At 35.3% G+C, this 19,949-nt stretch overlaps 1 protein-coding gene across 4 annotated transcripts in view; it reads right to left on the minus strand.

Moving 5' to 3' along the window:
• RIF1 (replication timing regulatory factor 1) overlaps positions 1-19,949 on the minus strand; it is a 72,932-nt gene that overhangs the window by 8,771 nt on the left and 44,212 nt on the right. For all 4 annotated transcript variants that reach the window (XM_049615653.1, XM_049615654.1, XM_049615652.1 and 1 more), the window contains 10 exons: positions 14,608-14,707; positions 12,478-12,742; positions 11,088-11,130; positions 10,342-10,544; positions 9,691-9,790; positions 6,709-6,828; positions 5,598-5,749; positions 5,137-5,217; positions 4,792-4,846; positions 1,170-4,433 (listed from right to left, as the gene is read on the minus strand). In XM_049615653.1, the coding sequence (XP_049471610.1) occupies positions 1,170-4,433; positions 4,792-4,846; positions 5,137-5,217; positions 5,598-5,749; positions 6,709-6,828; positions 9,691-9,790; positions 10,342-10,544; positions 11,088-11,130; positions 12,478-12,742; positions 14,608-14,707 (4,383 nt within the window). The remainder of the gene's footprint in view (positions 1-1,169; positions 4,434-4,791; positions 4,847-5,136; positions 5,218-5,597; positions 5,750-6,708; positions 6,829-9,690; positions 9,791-10,341; positions 10,545-11,087; positions 11,131-12,477; positions 12,743-14,607; positions 14,708-19,949) is intronic.

Raw genomic sequence — 19,949 nt, forward strand, 5'->3', positions numbered from 1 at the left:
TATATATACACACACATACATACATATATATATATATATGTATGCCCAAGAATGGGCAGATTCTGTATGTATTTGCTATAGGAAACTACAATGTCTTACTGTTGCCTACATAAAAATTAAATATGAGGTACTATCAAGCAAAACATAACTAGTTAACTTTTATCACCAATCTAAAATATATATACAGAAGAAAAATAAATTATACTGAAGAAAAAGCATTCTATCTTCATACTTTTCAAAGACTTCTATGGACAACTTAATTAAACTTAAGATACTTACAAAACACACACACACACACACACACACACATACACACACAGCCTCAAAATAAAAGCAAAGCAAAACAAAACCAAAAAACTGTCAGTGTAAGAATTTTTGGTGTATTTGAGAAGTCTTCACAATGTCCTTGCTAAAGGCAAAATTAAGTATATCTTAGGTCTATAAAGCATGTTTGTATATATAAACACACATATTCTGCAGTAAATGGCAGATTCAATTTTAAAGTTAAAGAATGCTCACATCATACCTTTTCAGAACTCCTTTGCTAAGCAGAGGACAAGCTCAGCTATGTAAGCATGTGTAACTTTTCCTTTTTTAATTTATTCAATCAACAAACTATGTGTAAGTTATAGGGTCAGGAGCTAAATCAGATACACAGATAATCGATTTTCACAAACTAAAGGAGTGACTTTAGTGAAGATGGGGAAATAAAATTAGAAATGCAATCCCATCCAGAAATTGATAAAGGCACAGCCTGAGACTTTTTCGTTGTAAGGTCTGGAAATGAGTTTATATAAACACTTCAATGTGAAACAGACCATACAATGTCCTACCACACAGTAAATGCTAACTAAAGCTGTTTTACCACCATTTCTAAATGCTTCCTCATGTTATGAACAAAACAAACAAAAAAATTATGAGAAATCCTCACCAATTCTGCAAAAGGTGAAAAATGTACATGGCTGAAAATCTTCAGTGTCCTCAAGTAAAGACAGATCTAAGTCCCCTTTTATCAACACTTTTCCTTCTGCCTGCCCTTTTCCCTAGTCACCTTGGTAAACATTCAAAAATAAGTGGCCTAATATTCTGTCATTCAACAGGTGTCACTGTATGACCAAAATACTCAAAGTAAATATGGGCTAATTAATATTCAACCTCAATTCCCCTACCTTGTGAACAGGTGACGATATCTCATCTTCATGTGGTCTTTTTAATCCTCTCTTTAAAATGCTGGTGGATGGAGAAGCCAAAGGAGACCAGACACAGCGTGTCTGCATGCCACTAGGACTGCCATTTGCTGATAGAAGTAAAGGATCAAGTTCCCTTAATTTTTGAGGAGATGCATTATTGTCTTCTGTTATTAGTTCGGAGATGGCTGTTTCAGATGTCAGAGACTGTGAGGTTTCCTCCACTTTCTCTGAAGTATGGTGAATTTCTTGTAAAATTTCATCATTCCCTTCTACCATTTGATTGTCATCTAATGTTGTTTCTTCAGACTTACTAAGTTCAATATTTGCTTCAGTTTTATTAGAGTCCACCTTTCCTTCTTCAATACTCATCTCAAGGGTGTTGAAAACAAAGCTGTCGATTCCCATAGTCAATGTCTTTGTATTGGCCTGTACAAGCTTAGTAGATATTTTAGTCGTCAAGTCCCCATCCTCTGTTTCACTGACTTGGTCAGCTTCAGCATTTACCTCACTAATCACTGTCTCTTCATAATTTTCCATTTTAGCATTCATTTCTTCAGATGAGTTTGGACTAGATTCATCACTTCCTTCATCTAATTCCCCAAGTGCTGTTTGTTCAGGTATCTCTGCCTGAGCACTCACTTTTATAGGTGCGGTATCATCAGAATAACCAATACCAGAATTAAATTCTTTAGTTACTGTTTCTTCGGCATTCGGTTCTTCAGCTGCCTCTGCTTCAGAGTTATCACATCTTTCACTGTTTATCTCCATTACCTCTTCTTCAAAAACAACAGTTTTGGCATCCTTTTGTTCAGATAAGCCTGCTTCAGATTGATCACTTTCTGTATCCAATTCAACAGCTTCTACTACTTCTGGATTAAATATTGCTTCAGCTTCACATGCATTTGTTTCAACACTGGCAATGTTCTCTATTGTTAGTTCCTTCTCCAGGACAGCCTCTGGCTTTTCTTTGTTAATCTCCAAAGTAGAATATTCCAGTGAATTATCTCTGGAATCATCTAAAGATGGGCCAACAGTTTTACATTTTTTATTGGACGGCCCTTGGCTCTCAAGAGATGTTGCTTCTGCAGAATTCGTATCACAAGTTTCTTGTTCAAAATTCACTACTTCGGAAGGAAGAGGGTTTTGGACAGTATCTTCTTTGAACTCAGTCTCAGATATGACTAACGAATCATTAACAGTATCATTCTCCTCCTTGAGACCCAAATGAAAATTCACAGCATGATGCTCATCTGAAAGTTTTACCTCCGAGTACAGATTAACTTTATAAGTTTCTGATACAGGTACAGCTGTTTGCATGTCTGTCTTTTTTGTTTCAGTGACCTTTACATCGTAATTTTCCGAATTCTTTAACCCAATGAGTGACTTTTCCTGAGGTTGTGATTTTTCTCCACAGCACTCACAACTTTTAGATCGCCTTACCCTCCTACTTCTCTTATGTTGGCATTCAAGTGTTTGAGAAGATTTTTCAGAAAGCAAAGAAATGTCTGATGTCCCTATTTTTGAAGATTCTCCCACACTGTTATTTTCTACAGAATCTCGTTTTTGTAATCTCTTACTGGCATTTCTAGTCCTGAGATTTGATTCTGGCACTGATGGGTTTGAAAAAGAATATTCTGCACACTTGTTGGTTTTGATTTTTCCCTCGTAAGTATTTGATACGTCATCAGAAACCTGCAATAAATCTGAAGATACTGTAGAATCTTCAAGAGTTACACTACTCTCATCTTTTTGTTCACAAATCTGAGACTTTATGTCTCGGTCTACGTCAGAATTTGCTTTACAATCAAGTGTCTGGTTTTCAATGTTTATACATTCTTGTTTTACCACTTTCTCTTCTTGATCTTCAATGTCAACACTATCGCTGCTTTTGTTTTTCCATTTTCCAGATCTCTTCTTTTTAGAACCTTCTTCTTTTGCCTCAGAACTATCAGATTCTGAGTTTTCAATGCTGGATAGTAAACCTTGGGATGCTCTTCTTGTTTGATACCGTGTTCGTCCACTTACTGGTTTTTCAGAGGACTTTTCTGCAATGTCCTGAGCACCGTCGCCCTCAGATTTAATATTCTCAAGGTCTAGCTTTCTTTTACTTTCATCAATTTCAGCATTAGTGCTGGTTTCCCCAAAAGTCTTCTCATGTAAGTTAGTTCCTTTCTCTACATTTTCCTGCACAGTTTGTTCAGAAATCAGTTTTTGCTTAAGTAACAAGTCATCTTTTACCTGCAATGGGCTCTTCTGAAGAGGTTTTTCTTCTTCTTTACGTCTCTCTTTTTTTTGATTATTTTCTTTCTCTTGGCTGTCAGTGGTGGGCTCTGCTATTTCTGAACGTCGCCTTGACGATCGTCTAAGGGTTTTTTGGCTTGGAGTTATCTGAACAGTACTATCGTCATCTACTATTTGATCTGCTGGTGTTACAGTTGGGGGTGTATTTTCTTTGGATTCTAAATTAATTCCTAATGTTTTGTCTTCTACAGTACTGTTTTCTAATAACACTGCATTTTCTATTGTTGGTTTAAGCACTGTATCCTCATACTCCATTGCAGATTCAGAGAGATGAGTATGGTTATTATCTAACATACATTCTGTCTGATTAAGCAAACCAGGTTGGTTATTTTCTAAGGCTACCATTCCATCAACAGATTCCTGAGTATTTTTCTCCTGCTCAGATCTCATTAAGAGCTTAGACCTTTTATTCCCAGTTTGTTCACCTTTACTCGACTTTCGGCTTGATCTCTTAATTCCATGCACTATTTTTTCAGAGTCAGATTTTACAAGAGCTATTTCTCTTTTCTTTGTTTTTGATGGAATATCTGTTTTACTCATGTTTTCCTGGTTATTTTTCACTGTAACAGTTGATGACATATTATTTAAGGGAGATGGACTAAAAGGTCTATTTTCTGAACCATCAAACTTCTCCAAAGTAATAAAAGTTTGCCTCCGACTTGTAGGCTGTGGGAGAGTTCCAGAAATGATGACATTAGAAACTGAGCTACTGTTGACACCAAAAGTATTTTCTGCACTAGATGCATATTCAGTTGGTGTTTTCGTTGATGAAATTAAAGCTTTCTTTCTGGCATCATTATTACTGCTCAGTATGTCTGCGCTGGTTTCTTCAATAGAACCACTCTCATTATTTGAAAGGGAACCCTTTTCAGGATGTTCATCCATACCACAGTTTTCTGTGACATCTTGAGGAATGACAATGTCACTCTCCATTTGTTCCTCCTGCACAGAAAAGCACACACATATATAGATTAGTCTGCAAATAAGTCTGACTTTGTGAGGATATCTTAGTATAAAACTTCAGTAACTCAAAAGGTAACACTTGACTTTCAATATTTTGCAAATATTCCAAAGGTGGTGGTAGCCACCCGTTAATTTGTGTTTCTAATTATAAATATTTAAAAAAGCCAAATATATTTATTTTAAACACACAAATACCCACAAATACAATGACTACAATTCTGCCAAAGTCTGCCAATTAGAGTTAAGAGATTATGCAATACATCTTAAAATTAATACACAAGACTTCATAATGGAATGGCAATTCTAAAAACCCTAAAATATGAAATACCAAATATACCTTAAATATCACCTTGGAATCTTCCTTTGATTTTTCAGTTAAAGTAGGAACTTCCCTGAAATAAAAATGTGCAAATTAAAATACTGTTTTTAAAAATTTTATTTATTCTTTTGAGAGAGAGAGAAAGAGAGTAGGGGAGAGGCAGAGAGTCAGGGAGAGACAGAATCCCAAGCAGGATCCCTGGTGTCAGCTCAGAGCTCGATGTGGGGCTCAAAACAACGAGCTGTGAGATCATGACCTGAGCCAAAATCAGAGTCAGACAATTAACTGAGCCACCCAGCTGCCCATAAATTACTTTTAATTAAAAATTAGAAAACCAGTTACTTCAACATCTTCCATACTTACAAAGACTCTTCAGGAGTATACTGAGAAAACAAAGTATCCTGTGAAACATCCAGGTTATTATACATGGCAGGAATATCGCACCTAAAAAAGATCTTACATAAGTAACTTCAAAATGCGACATTTCTACAATTAGAAATTAAACTTAAAACTGTACATCTAATTGTCTTTTAAGAACAATATAAAATCAAGGCTTAGATGCTTATTTTCCATGAAATCATCTTCCCTATCCTCTCCTCCAACAATACCTCCATTAATGATTCACCTCTGAATTCAGAAATATTTGGTACATAACTAAGTTACCATATGCATTATGAAATGCAACCATGTATGGCACATATTTTCTGGCATTAAAATACAGATTTTACATACAGTACCTCAGTTCTAAGCAGAAAGTTATAATTGCTGCACGACATCTAAATGTGAATACAGAATATCTAATTCAAGATAAAAGGACTACAAACCTCTTTGTTTTGAGTACTTCTTTCTGATGTTCAGTTAGTATTCTTTCCTTTGCTTCTTTTCCTTCGGAAGGTATAAACACAAAGTCGACAGCCTTTTCTTCTTCCAAAGGCATTTCACTCTTTGTTTTTGGAGAAGGCGACTCTAATTTCAACTGCAAATTTTAAAAAAGCAAACGTACCAATCTCTCTTCTAGCCCTCTAGAAAAGGTCTTCAATAATGACTAAGAAGTTTGAAATTCAAATCTATATGATATCCTTGGTTAATAATTAGTACAATGTCGCTCGCTTTCATTCTACCTCTAAAAAAAATTCGGAAAGTAAAAATTATTACACCTTTTTAAAAAGTAGGCAAGTTACCAACAAAGCACAGGCAAATATGGTTTTCAGGACAACATATGAAAATCAAATGGTTTGGCAAGAGAGTGTATCACCAGCTCTCAAGCTGAAGCATAAACTAGTCAAGTAAAAGTTGCCAAAAAAATATGCACTACAGACCAAGAACACTGCTACTGTTACTTTTACTATTTTTCAATGCAATTTTTTTCATTCTATATCATAGTTGCTACCTGACTGTATTGGAGTCATTCCTTAAAACATAACATTCTTTCATTTTGCCAAAGGCCATGGTTTCAAGACTCCAGAATATCCTTATTGGAAGTCACGGAAGAGACAATTATTGTCTGAAGATCAGTTGACTGGCAACTAGTTAAGATTATGAGTTTTAGATTTAGATGTCTTACCTCTGTGTTCTCTTTTACCAGAAGTTCTAAAACAGTCTCTGATGCTACCTATTCTATAATTATTCATACCTGTAGTTGATTCCATTTCAAGGAACTTAACGGATTAACCATACTTAATGGATAGGTGCCTGAATTAACTATACTTAATGGATGCTACATATTAAACAGACTTAAACCTCAGGAAGAATGAATCATCTCCCAAAGTTTCTAGATTTCCATGCTATCCTAAGTTCTTTTAGACCAAACTCTCTAATTCTTCTTTAATCCTTTTATTTAGCCTTTAGTAGCTTTTTCTTCCAATTAGAAGTTATACATTCTCAAGCTACCATATAGTCTAAAAGTTCTATTAAATAAATTTTGGAAAAACATACTTGGCCTGGTGGTTTCATATTTTCTTTCGCATCCTTTGTTTGTGCCAAAAAAGAATCTCTTTTTCCACTTGATTTTCTTTCCATGCCACTTATCTTCATATTTAACTGTGAATTCTCTGTCTGTTTTATTAAAAATAAAACAATTAAAAAAATTTTTAACGCTTTTGTGAGTGTGCACGTGCCAAGTGGGGAAGGGGCAGAGAGAGAGGGAGACACAGAATATGAAGCAGGCTTCAGGCTCTGAGCTGTCAGCACAGAGCCCAACACAGGACTCAAACCCACAAACCATGAGATCGTGACTTGAGCTGAAGTCAGAAGCTCAACTGAGCCATCCAAGCGCCCCAAAATTAAAACTGCTAAAAAGTACAAATGCTCTACTTCTCCTTTTCATGCTTTGAAAATTCTAGTGTAATAAATGCTCATTTCAAATATTAAAATTCTCATTATTCAAACTTATTAAAGTCATGTCAAAGAAAAGAGCCATTGTATAATTCAACATCAAACAGATTTGACATTTCTAACCTACACAGCTCTTGTGCACCATTTTTAGAAATTTTATAAAATCTGAATGTTTTGAGAATTTTACAAATTCTAAGAATAAGATACATCATATAAACACTTAAAATGAATCAAATTACTGGACTCAAAGACCCTTCCAATTACTGAAAATATTTCTAAGAAGAAAAATCACAGCCATGAAACTTTAAACATCATACAACCAATAAGGTATACATGATTGGCCAAGAACTAACACTAGAGTACTCAGTTGGCCATTAACTTTTCTCTTACGGGTTCTAAACAAAGAACAGCTAGATTCCATCTGTTGTTGCTGAATAGAAACAAAGTTGTCTAAGAATGTGGTACCTTGTGGACATGCAGTACCCATGTCTTTACTCCTTGATCCTCAGACAGTAATTGTTACTGGCCAAAGTACCCTGGTTTCAAGTGGGTGTGTGACAACAAATATGTGTTTTTCTGACAGAAGGAATGAGGGATTTGATGGAAAGAACTGAGAAAAATGAAGGGTAGCTCTTGCTTAGACAAGGACCAATAATTATTATTTTGGTTTATCTGAAGTAACACTTAACCATGTATTATAATAATTACAACATTTGCAAAGGAATATATATGAAATGCCATAGTTCAAAAAAGATAATTAATGAACAAAAACCAGACTATTTACATGAGAATCTATGGTGAAATTTAATGCCCTTAAATCATAAAAGTATTTCAGGTCAACGGGCAACAAAAGCTAAAATAAATGAAATTCCATCGAATGGAAAAACTTTTGCACAATGAAGGAAAGCATCAGCAAAATGAAAAGGCAACCTACTGTATGGAAGAAGATATTTGCAAATCATACTTCTGATAAGGGGTTAGTAAACAACTTAATATTTCTAAAAATCCCAAATAAAAAATGGGTAGAGGACTTGAATAGGTATTTTTCCAAAGATATACAGATAGCCAACAGGCACATGAGAAAATGCTCAACATCACTAATTATCAAGGAAATGCAAACAAAACATGAGATATCACCTCACACCAGTAAAAGTGACTATTAATGGAAAAGACAAAAAATAACACGTGTTAGCAAAAGTGTGGACAAAGGCGAACACTTGCACTATTGGTGGAATGTAAATTAGTACAGCCACTATAAAACACAGTATGGAGGTTCCTCAAGAAATTAAAAATACAACTACCATACAATCCAGCAATTTTACTTCTGGGTATTTGTCCAAAGAAAACAAAAACACCAATTTGAAGAGATGTGCACCCTCAACTTCACTGCAGCATTATTTACAATAACCAAGATACGGAAATAACCTAAGTGATCAATGAAAAATAAATGGATAAACGGATAAAGAAGATATATACAAAAAAAAAAAAAAAAAGATATATACACATGATGAAATATCACTCAAACATAAAAAGGAGTGAAATCTTGCCCTTTGTGACAACATGGATTAACCTAGAGAATATTATGCTAAGTAAAATCTCAGACAAAGCCAAATACTGTATGATTTCACTAATAGGTACAATCTAAAATATAACATGAACAAACAACACAGAAAAACTCAAAGACAGGAAACAAACTGCTGGACACCAGAGCAGGGATCAGGTGGGAGCAAATGAAACAGGCAAAGGGGATTAAGAGGTACAAACTTCCCGTTATAAAATACACGAATCAGAGCAATCGGGTGGCTCAGTTGGTTAGGCATCTGACTCTTGATTTCGGCTCAGGTCAGGATCTCAAAGTTCATGAGATCAAACCCCACGTCAGGCTCTCCACTGACAGTGTGGAGCCTGCTTGGGATTTTCTCTCTCCCTCTACTCCCCCCCGCCCACACTCTTTCTCAAAATAAACATATAAAAATAAATAAATAAATCATAGGGATGTGATGTACGGCACAGGGAATAGTTAATAATACTGTCATAACTTTGCAGGACAGATGATAACTAGACTTATCATGAAGATTGTTTCATGATGCACAAAAATATCAAATCACCAAGACGTAAACCTGAAACACAATATTGTATGTCAGTTACACTCAGATTAAAAAAAAAAAAAGTATTCAAGCCAGACAACTGAGGTTATACAAAAATCCTGTATTATGATGTTCTTATGTTCAAGTTTTACTTAAGTCAGTAACATATTATAGGTTTTTGTCTTTAAAAAAAAAATTTTTTTTTAATGTTTAATTTTGGCAGAGAGAGAGAGAGCGAGAGAGCGTGGCGAGCATGAGTGGGGGAGGGGCAGAGAGAGAAGGAGACACAGAATCTGAAACAGGCTCCAGGCTCCGAACTGTCAGCACAGAGCCCAACTCGGGGCTTGAACTCAAACCGCGAGATCATGATGGGAGCCAAAGCTGGACGCTCAACTGACTGAGCCACCCAGGTATCCCTAGGTCTTTGTCTTTTAAAAAATTACACGAAAATGGAATAAATGAACAACACTGAGAAATAAAAAAAATCCCAACTTACTCCATCTGAGTATGGGCCACTGGATTCCTCCATAAATTCAACATTTTCCAAACCAGGCAAGAGGAGCAGAAATTTCTGTTTGGCTTGTCTTAATATTGGTCTTCAAAAAAGTACATAAACATATATACCTTGAGTCAAGTAATACTGGTGAATACCAACGACATGTTAATAAGGACACTTTAATTACAATTTTAAAGTGACAAAATACATCGAGTTTAAAGACTTTCTCTATATACACACACAACTAGGAGAAATGTAGACAGTACATTTAGTTTCTTTGCTACATTCTTCAGTTCCCAAATTCTCTTATTTAAAAAGTTTCCAAATTTTTATCATACAAAATTTTCAAGCAGGAGTAGACTTTTACATTAAATACCCATGTACACATCACCCAGATGTAATAACCGTCAATTTCTTGTCCTTTGTATTTCTTTTATCAAGGAAAGTTTTAAATTGCTTTTTATGTTCCTAAAACCAAGGTTACTCGAAGGACCAAAGTAAACCAAATAAAGTTTAGTAATTACCACATCCTCAAAATAACATTTCAATTGAGGAATCCTCTGCAATGATTCCTCTAAGAAAAATTCATTTTAAAACAAAAATATCAATTTACATATCACAGTAACTGTATGAAATAGGTTATTAGCATACTTTAACTCTTCAGGATAAGTCAACATCGTCACTTTAGCAAATGTGGCATTCCAGAACTGAGCGCTCTGTTTTCGAATCTGTTTATTCTTGTGCAAAAATATTATGCATAATAATGGAGAGATCTGTTCAAGAAGTTCGCTGTCATAAGTTCCAGTGTAGCTGAAGTGCAGACAAGAAATTATCTCTCCTAATAGCTTTTCTAACTAGGAAAAAGGAAAATTTTGTTAGGATAACATTTGGAAATGTGCTTTTAAAACAGTAAAGATAAAAGCACAAAGAATTGTAAATTAAGCAACTCACAACATGCTACCACTTCTTCAATTTTTACAATTCAAATGGTTTTTAAAGCACCTATTTCCTTAAATACAGGTTTATTATATAAACTGACAAACTGTCAGGTGAAATTAATTACTGATACAAGATTTGATGTCAAGCTTATTTTCCATTAACAGAAAAAATTGTTTTCTCATGAACAGAGATTAACAGCTGGCTACACAAGTTTTACCTATAAATACTCTCCTATATAAAGGGATAAGAGTTAATAAGGTCTATGAATTTAAAGCAATGTTATTCTTCTTTAAAAACTATCTTGTGAATGTGTCCATGTCATGTTATTAAATGCCTATTAAAACTGAAAATATATAAACCTTTTAAAAATCAGAAGTATATGTAAGGAAGACAACTATCTGAACTCTAACATTTTTTCTTCATGAAGCTATGTTTTATAGACAATTGTCTATTTTTACCTTGTTGCTCATACAACTATACACTTTAGGAACTTCATCAAGCCTGGGAAGAAAAACACAAGAGTACCACTTACATTTCAGAAAGTTAAGCCTAAAAATACATAATGCAGCCATAAAAATGAGACATGTGTAGTGATTTTAAAAGGTGCCCCAAATCTTCATCTAAAAAATGTCGAATTACCAAACATTAAGCATGAAACAAACCTATCTTTAAAAAAGTAGTCCAAGAAAAACATCTGGAATAGACCTCAAACTACTAATACTAGTTTACTTGTTATTGTACCTTTTTTAAAAAGCATAAATTATTTTTGATGAAACTTAAAGACTGAAAGACATACAAAAAGTTGATGTATTTAGGGTTCTACTTTGTACTTTGTAAAATTTGTTCCTGAAACTTTCTCTATGAATATAACTTTAAAAAGATGGACAATTATGATTGAACCACATAAGCTTGACAGAAAAGACATCAATGAATCCTTTCAAGCTGCTTTTTAAAAAGTATGCTATTTGGGATATTTTCATGGTTTTTTAAGGCAATGGTTGCTTCAATTCAAATGTAAAGGATAATGTAAATTAAAATAAATTTTTACAGGATAATTCAGAAATTTAAATGTGTATACCATTTGGACCAACAATTTAACTTCTAGGGCCTTGTTCTGCAGACGTAGTAGGAAATGAGGACACTGATGTGTGTACAAATATGTTCAACTATAATATTGTTATGAGTGAACAGGCTGGAAAAACACATATGTCCACTAATAAAAAATTGGGTACAAAGTTTCATGGAACGCTATGGAGACATTAAAGACAATGAGATTCTTATATGTATGGTGCAAGATACATACAATATTTTAAGTGCACGCCGTATACTTAATGGCAAAGTAGCATGTCAAATATGCTACATGTAAGTCATACACTTAACAGGTGTATTTATTTGTATTAAGAAATCTAAAAAGAGATGTACTAAATTGAAAAGGGGGGTTGAGGGGTGCCTAGATGGCTAAGTTAAGTCTCTGACTTTAGCGCAGGTCATGATCTCGTGGTTCATGAGTTCCAGCCCCACATCAGGCTCTGAGCATCAGCACCGAGCCTGAGCCTGCTTCAGATTCTGTGTCTCCCTCTGTCCCTGCACCACGCACACTCTCTAAACATTAAAAAAATTTGTTTTTGAAAAGGAGGGTTGAACTACCATACAAAATTAAAAACTCACAATTTCTACCTCGTTTTATGTATGATTTGAACTATCTTTTTAACAAAAGCAGAGTATATTGTCCTCTTCATTAAATTGTAGATTACCATTTGTAACCACACGCTGCTAGGAAAATGACCAAAGTTTGCTACCTATATCCAAGACGCTTAATTTAAAGCTATTAAGTCAAAAAATACTTACTTTGAGTTTTCATAAAATAATGCCAGAGGTCTTGATAAAGTTGCAAATATTTTTCGGATCATAGAAGGCAAAGAAATACGTCCAAGTACTTTGGAAAGAATACTGGTGACTGAGTTGCCAACAGTGAGGAGAGTATCAGAATGTACTTCCTTGAAGCTCAGAGTATGGAAAGAGTAGATCACTTTCACAGTAAGTTTAAATAAAGAAGCCAATTTCCCTAAAGGTTCTTTCTTCTTTTTGGACCAATCTGAAGGTCTCTGTGGTGCTAAGATAAAATTGAATTTATTAAAAAGTCAAGTACTTTGAAAAGTGTCATTGTACATCTTTACAATTTATCTCATTTCAATGACAGATACTGTACATCTCATATACGTGTTTCTGTAGAATGATACTCAAAATTTTAAAATGATATGCCATTATTGGATATACACCATTACAACCGTATCTTTAAATCAGAAGCAGAGACAAAGGAAAACTATTTGGCAGATCTAGAAGAATTCCAGAAAAGCGGGTGTCTTTTCTCTAAAGAATTATAAAACGCATTTCAAGTTTTTATATTCTCTGAATTTCAACTAATTCGTAAGTACTAAATTATGTAAGTTCCAAAACTAAATTTTAAAATTCAATTTTTAAAACAAAATTTCCCTTAGAAATTATTGCTTCCTGTATAATAAACTGAACCCTACAAATAACATTAATCAAATCACAGATCCAAATCCTCAGCAAGAATACAGGAAAAGCTTAAATTTAAAGAAAAAGATGTATCTTAAAAGCACTGTCCGACATTCCTGTTTACTATTCTTAGATTCTGCCTCTCTTCAGATACCTACCTACAGGGATGAATCCACTTTGTCAAAAAAACAAAACAAAAAACATAGTCCGAAATTACCCGTTTCCCTCAAAGAATCCAGTCTCTAAAAGTAGAATAGCTCAGATTTAAGAGAAAACTCTCCTTCTTCCCTAGAATCTGTTTCCCAGATGAATATAAATTAGAATCGTCCCCCAGAAATTCCAGGCCAGGATGTTAAGGCTGACAAGACAGCCCATGAGTCAGGCGACACCTATCCCAAACCTCTACTCAAGAGGATCAAAAAGCAGTGACATCTTAGTCACAATGACTAAGTTTCTAAATGCCATCTTCAGCAAAAGGAACCATGTTTCTTGGAAATATGTCTGGTTCCAGGCTTAAGGAGGGAGAAGTAGTACAGAATGAGCCTGATTATCTTATGCCAAAGTTCTCAAAAAATAATGGAAACACATGAAATGGTCAAAGAGGCCAACATGAGCATAAATATTAATAGCAATGAATTATAAACCAATGAATAACAGAAACTCACAGTGGTAAAAATAAAATGGGACAAAGGAAGTTCTATCTTACATTAGGATGTCATTTGCACCTGGAAGTGACTGGTGCCTAACAGTGCTCAGTAACGGCAGAATGATTTATTAGAATGAGATAAATAATAGGGACAGCTTTTAGAATTAATTAAAGACAAAGGAGCTAAGTATCTTGACACAATTTAACATAATCAAATGAAACAACGAACTATTCTTCTGGTAACATTAGTGTTTCAGGCAAAAAGCATTAGTGGATGATAAAATCATGAGTGAAAACTGGCTGACAAAAAAAGTATATAGTCTCAAATAACCTGCCACAAAACATTAATTTATTAATCATAGGTACTCTACAGTAGTTTACAGTGGAAAACTTGGCAGATATTGTCTTAACCAACTAGCAAATGTTAACATTACCAGTAATGCGACAAATAACAACATTTTAATAACAAACATCAAATTTTCCTGCCCAGATAATCCCTTGTATAAGATGGCAAGTAAAATCACTCTTACTACACAATCTCTAAATAGGATAATATTGATTTTTCAGTGTTATACAAAGGAATAAAGATATGTGGGTGCGTATGTGACAGAGAGAGAGAGACTGTGAGCATGGGCATGTAAGAGCATTTAAGCTCCTAGCATACCAAAGTTATACAGCAAAGTAGGACATGGTTATACATCAAAAGTCAGCAAAATGAGGTCAGAAAAAATATTAGGATTTGCCTTGACAACAGTTTAGACAGTCGTGTTTATCAAATACTGGGTGAACAAAATAAAAACAAAAATACTTACATTTAACTTTTGGCTGATATTTAATATTATATGGTGAGAAGTCAATGCAATCAACCATTACAGTAATAATATGAATGATCCTATCTAAGAGCAACAAATTCTGGGGAAGAAAAATTAAATATTATATTAGAAACTTCCAACTACTGGCATAGATTCCAAATATAGCGAGCATCAACAAAAAATATAAGACATTCATTCCCACATATAACCTATAAGGTACATGAAATACAGTTATGAATACTTGCTCATTAACTTCTGTGTGCCAAGTACCATAATTTTTGTTTCTCAACATTTAGGGAAAATAAATCATTTTTAAGATGCCCAGTAGACTCAGCATATAAACCAATAAATTGAGTCTGATGAACAAGGTTCCCTTTCTTTTTTTAACTTATAAGTTCATTTATTTTTTTTAGTAATCTCTACACCCAACACGAGGCTCAAATTCATGACCCCAAGATCAAAAGTCACAGGAAGAGTTAACACCTATTCTCTTGAAGCAGTTCCAAAAAATAGAAAAGGAAGGAAAACTTCCAATGCATTCTATGAAGCCAGCATTACCTTGATTCCAAAACCAGACAAAGACCCCACTAAAAAGAACTACAGACCAATTCCCTGATGAACATGGATGTAAAAATGCTCAACAAGACATTAGCCAACGATATCCAACAATACATTAAAAAAAATTATTCACCAAGACCAAGTTGGATTTTTACCTGGGGTGCAGGGCCGGTTCAATATCCACAGAAAATCGATGTGATTCATCACATTAATAAAAAAAAGGACAAGAACCACATGATCCTCTCAACAGATGCAGAGAAAGCCTGTCACAAAATACAGCATCCTTTCTCTCATCCCTCATGAAAGTAGGGATAGAAGGATCATACCTCAAGATCATAAAAGCCAAATATGAATGACCCAATGTTAATATCATCCTCAACGGGGAAAAAACCGAGAGCTTTCTTTCCCGCTAAGGTCAGGAACAAGACAGAGATGTCCACTCTCGCCACTATTATTCAACATAGTATTGGAAGTCTTAGCCTCAGCAATCAGATAACACAAAGAAATAAAAGGCATCCAAATCGCCCAGGAGGTCAAACTTTCACTCTTCGCAGATGACATGATACTCTATATGGAAAACCCAAAAGATTCCACCAAAAAACTGCTAGAACTAATCCACGAATTCAGTAAAGTTGCAGGATATAAAATCAATGCATGGAAATTGGTTGCATTCCTATACACCAACAATGAAGCAAAAGAAAGAGAAATCAAGGAATTGATCCCATTTACAATTGCACCAAGAACCATAAAATACCTAAGAATAAATCTAACCAACAAGGTGAAAAATCTATACACTGAAAACTGTAGAAAGCTTATGAAAGAAATTGAAGACGACACATAAAAAAATAGAAAAAGATACCATGCTCCTGGATAGGAAGAACAAATATGGTTAAAATGTCAATACTACCCAAAGCAATCTACATATTCAATGCAATCCCTATCAAAATAACACCAGCATTCTTCACAGATCTAGAACAAACAATCCTAAAATTTGTATGGAACCAGAAAGACCCTGAATAGCCAAAGCAATCTTGAAAAAGAAAACCAAAGCAAGAGGCATCATAATCTCAGACTTCAAGATGTATTACAAGGCTGTAATCATCAAGACAGTATGGCACTGGCACAAAAACAGACACTCAGATCAATGGAACAGAATAGAGAACCCAGAAACGGACCCACAAATGTATGGCCAACTAATCTTTGACAAAGCAGGAAAGAATATCCAATGGAATAAAGATAGTCTCTTCGGCAAGTGGTGCTGGGAAAAATAGACAGCAACATGCAGAAAACCAAACTTGGACCACTTTCTTACACCATACACAAAAATAAACTCAAAATGGATGAAAGACTTAAAGATGAAAGACAGGAAGCCATCAAAATCCTCGAGGAGAAGAAAGCAGGCAAAAACCTCTTTGATCTTGGCCACAGCAACTTTATTCAACATGCCTCCAGAGGCACGGGAACCAAAAGCAAAAATGAACTATTGGGACCTATCAAAATAAAAAGCTTCTGCACAGTGAAGGAAACACTCAGCAAATCTAAAAGGCAATGACAGGATGGGAGAAAATATTTGCAAATGACAGATAAAGGGTTAGCATCCAAAATCTATAAAGAATTTATCAAACTTAACACCCAAGAAACAAATAATCCAGTGAAGAAATGGGCAAAAGACATGAATAAACACTTCTTCAAAGAAGACATCTGTCCAGATGGCCAACAGACACATGAAAAAATGCTCAACATTACTCGTCATCAGGGAAATACAAATCAAGACCACAGTGAGATACTGCACCTCACACCTGTCATAATGGCTAACAACTCAGGCAACAACAGATGTTGGCGAGGATGTGGAGACAGAGGATCTCTTTTGCACTGCTGGTGGGAATGAAAACTGGTGCAGCCACTCTGGAAAACAGTGTGGAGGTTCCTCAAAAAATTAAAAATAGAACTACCCTACAACCCAGCAATTGCACTACTAGGTATTTATCCAAGGGATACAAGTATGCTGTTTCAAAGGGGCACGTGCACCCCAATGTATTATAGCAGCACTATCAACAAGAGCCCAAAGTATGAGTCCACCATGTCTGTCAATGGATGAATGGATACAGATGTGGTATATATATAAACAATGGAGTATTACTCGACAATCAAAAAGAATGAAATCTTGCCATTTGCAACTATATGGATGGAAGTAGAGGGTATTATGTTAAGCGAAATTAGAGAAAGACAAATATCATATGACTTCACTCATATGAGGACTTTAAGACACAAAACAGATGAACACAAGGGACAGGAAGCAAAAATAATATAAAAACAGGGAGACAAAACATAAGAGACTCTTAAATATGGATAACAAACAGAGGGTTACTGGAGGGGTTGATAGAGGGGAGATGGGCTAAATGGGTAAGGAGCATTAAGTGATCTACTCCTGAAATTACTGTTGCACTACATGCTAACTTGGACGTAAAATAAAAAATAATAAATAAATATCACATACTCTTCCAACAAAGTCCACTAGGTGCCCCATAAGAACAAGGTTCTTTTTTCTTGTTTTTAATGTTTGTTTATTTTTGAGAGAGAGAGAGAGCACAAGTGGTGGTGGGGCAGAGAAAGAATCTGAAGCAGGCTCCAGTCTCCAAGCTATCAGCACAGAGCCTGATGCAGGGCTCGAACCCACAAACTGTGAGATCGTGACCTGAGCCGAAGTCAGATGCTTAACTGACTGAGCCACCCAGGGGCCCCAAGAACAAGGTTCTTAATTAGAGTCTTTATCAAATTCTTCATGAAAATTACATGTGTTCACCGGAATCCAGTGACAAAACAAAACAATGAAAAAGTTGCTAAGCTCCCTCATACCCTTTCCTCCTCCTCCTGTAATTCAACTAAAACAAAAATAAAATTCATAGAAGCATCAGAGATTTTCTGGAAACATTTTTTTAAAGGCAGGGAGACTAAACACAGAACCAAGAAAATCCCAGCACCATGAGTTCCAAAAAAAAAAAAAAGCACCTCCAAAATAGCCTTCCTAGCAAAACTTTTTTTTTTAATGTTTATTTATTTTTGAGAGAGAGTGTGTGCACAAGCAGGGGAGGGGCAGACACAGGATCCAAAGCAGGCTCCAGGCTCTGAGCTGTCAGCACAGAACCCAATGCAGGGATCGAACTCACAAACTGTGTGATCATGACCGGAGCCAAAGTCAGATGCTCAACTGAGCTCCCAGGCACCCTCCTAGCAAACCTAAGTAACAGAAGACACAGTGAGAGTTCTGAGAAAAAAGTTAAAACACTACTGAAATTAAAGATCTATAAAACAAATGCACTTTCTTCTCCCCTTATTCTCCATTACTATCCACTTTTCCACTTCACTGGGATAATTCACATGTCTGCCCCCAAAGACAATCTCCCCCAATGAGTATTAAGAGCCAGGAGGAGGAAAGCAGCAGTGCCCCAATGAACCAACAAAAATTACACAGAAAGTCCAGATGACAATCCATATTTTCATATACAAAAGATGTTAAATCCCCAGGTGTTTCCTTCAGGCTCCAATGACCAAGTAAAAGATGCCTCTAACTTCAATTTGGTATCAAGGCTGGAAAAAGAGGGGCTCTCTCTAGGAAACACATTCCAGATACCAGTATTGCTCAGTATTAGCCTTAATCAATAACATGCACATTCACAAGGAGAACCAGTCCCATGGGAAAGGTGGGCTAAACATCAACAGTACTAACCCATGAGGAAAAATCTAGTAACAAACAAAAGGAAATTAATATGCCAGAGGAAGAGGAAATATTATCGACTTAAAAATAGTAATCACAGGAATGCCTGCGTAGCTCAGTTGATTGAGCATCCAACTCTTGCTTTTGGCTCAGGTCACGATCCCAGGGTCATGGGATCAGGCCCCATATCAGGCTCCATGCTGACAGTGCAGAGCCTGCTGGGGATTCTCTCTCTGCCCCTACCCCACTCTCTCTCAAAAAAAATAGAGAAAGTAATAATAACTAAAGAAAACACTAATTAAAAAAACAAAACCATTATCAAACACTTCAGCATTTAAACCACAAATTAAGTCACAAAGTAACCAAGCTCCTAGAAAGCAGTACCAAACAAAACACAAACAGGTGTAGAGAAAGAAAAAGAAGGGACACAAAAGATAAATTCAAAGGCCTAAAAACCACCTAAAACAGTACTGAAAAACAGAAGGGACAAAGAACACCATTAAAGCAAGGCAATTTTTCTGAGATGAAGGCACAGCTCTTTAGATTGAAAGGGTCTACTAAGCATCTAACTTCAGCTCAAGTCATGACCTCAGTTTAGGAGTTCAAGCCCCACACTGGGCTCTCTGCTATCAGCACAGAGCCTGTTTCCAAACCTCTGTCTCTGCCCCCCTCTGCCCCTCCCCGTGTGCACCCTCTCTCTCAAAAATATTTAAAAATGATAATGACACCCCAAGAGACACCCTGCTGAAATGTCTAAATTCCAAAAACTAGAGAAAAATCCTGTAACTTTACAGAACAAAGTTATTAAGGAAAAAAAAAAAAGTATCAAAGTATGCATCTGCAACAATATAAGCTATAATAAATAATTTTAGTCAAAATTCTGTGATCTAAATTTTCTGGAACCTAAAAATTGTAACTAATCAATACTGATTAGTTATATGTACCAAACAAGGAGGTTATCAGTCATATGAGGGTGTGTGTGTGTATCTTATATATTAGTACCAGGTAACAATCATTTATATATATATATATATGTATATATATATATATATATATATATATATATATA

This window comes from Panthera uncia (genome assembly GCF_023721935.1).
Source record: "Panthera uncia isolate 11264 chromosome C1 unlocalized genomic scaffold, Puncia_PCG_1.0 HiC_scaffold_3, whole genome shotgun sequence".
Taxonomy (NCBI): domain Eukaryota; kingdom Metazoa; phylum Chordata; class Mammalia; order Carnivora; family Felidae; genus Panthera; species Panthera uncia.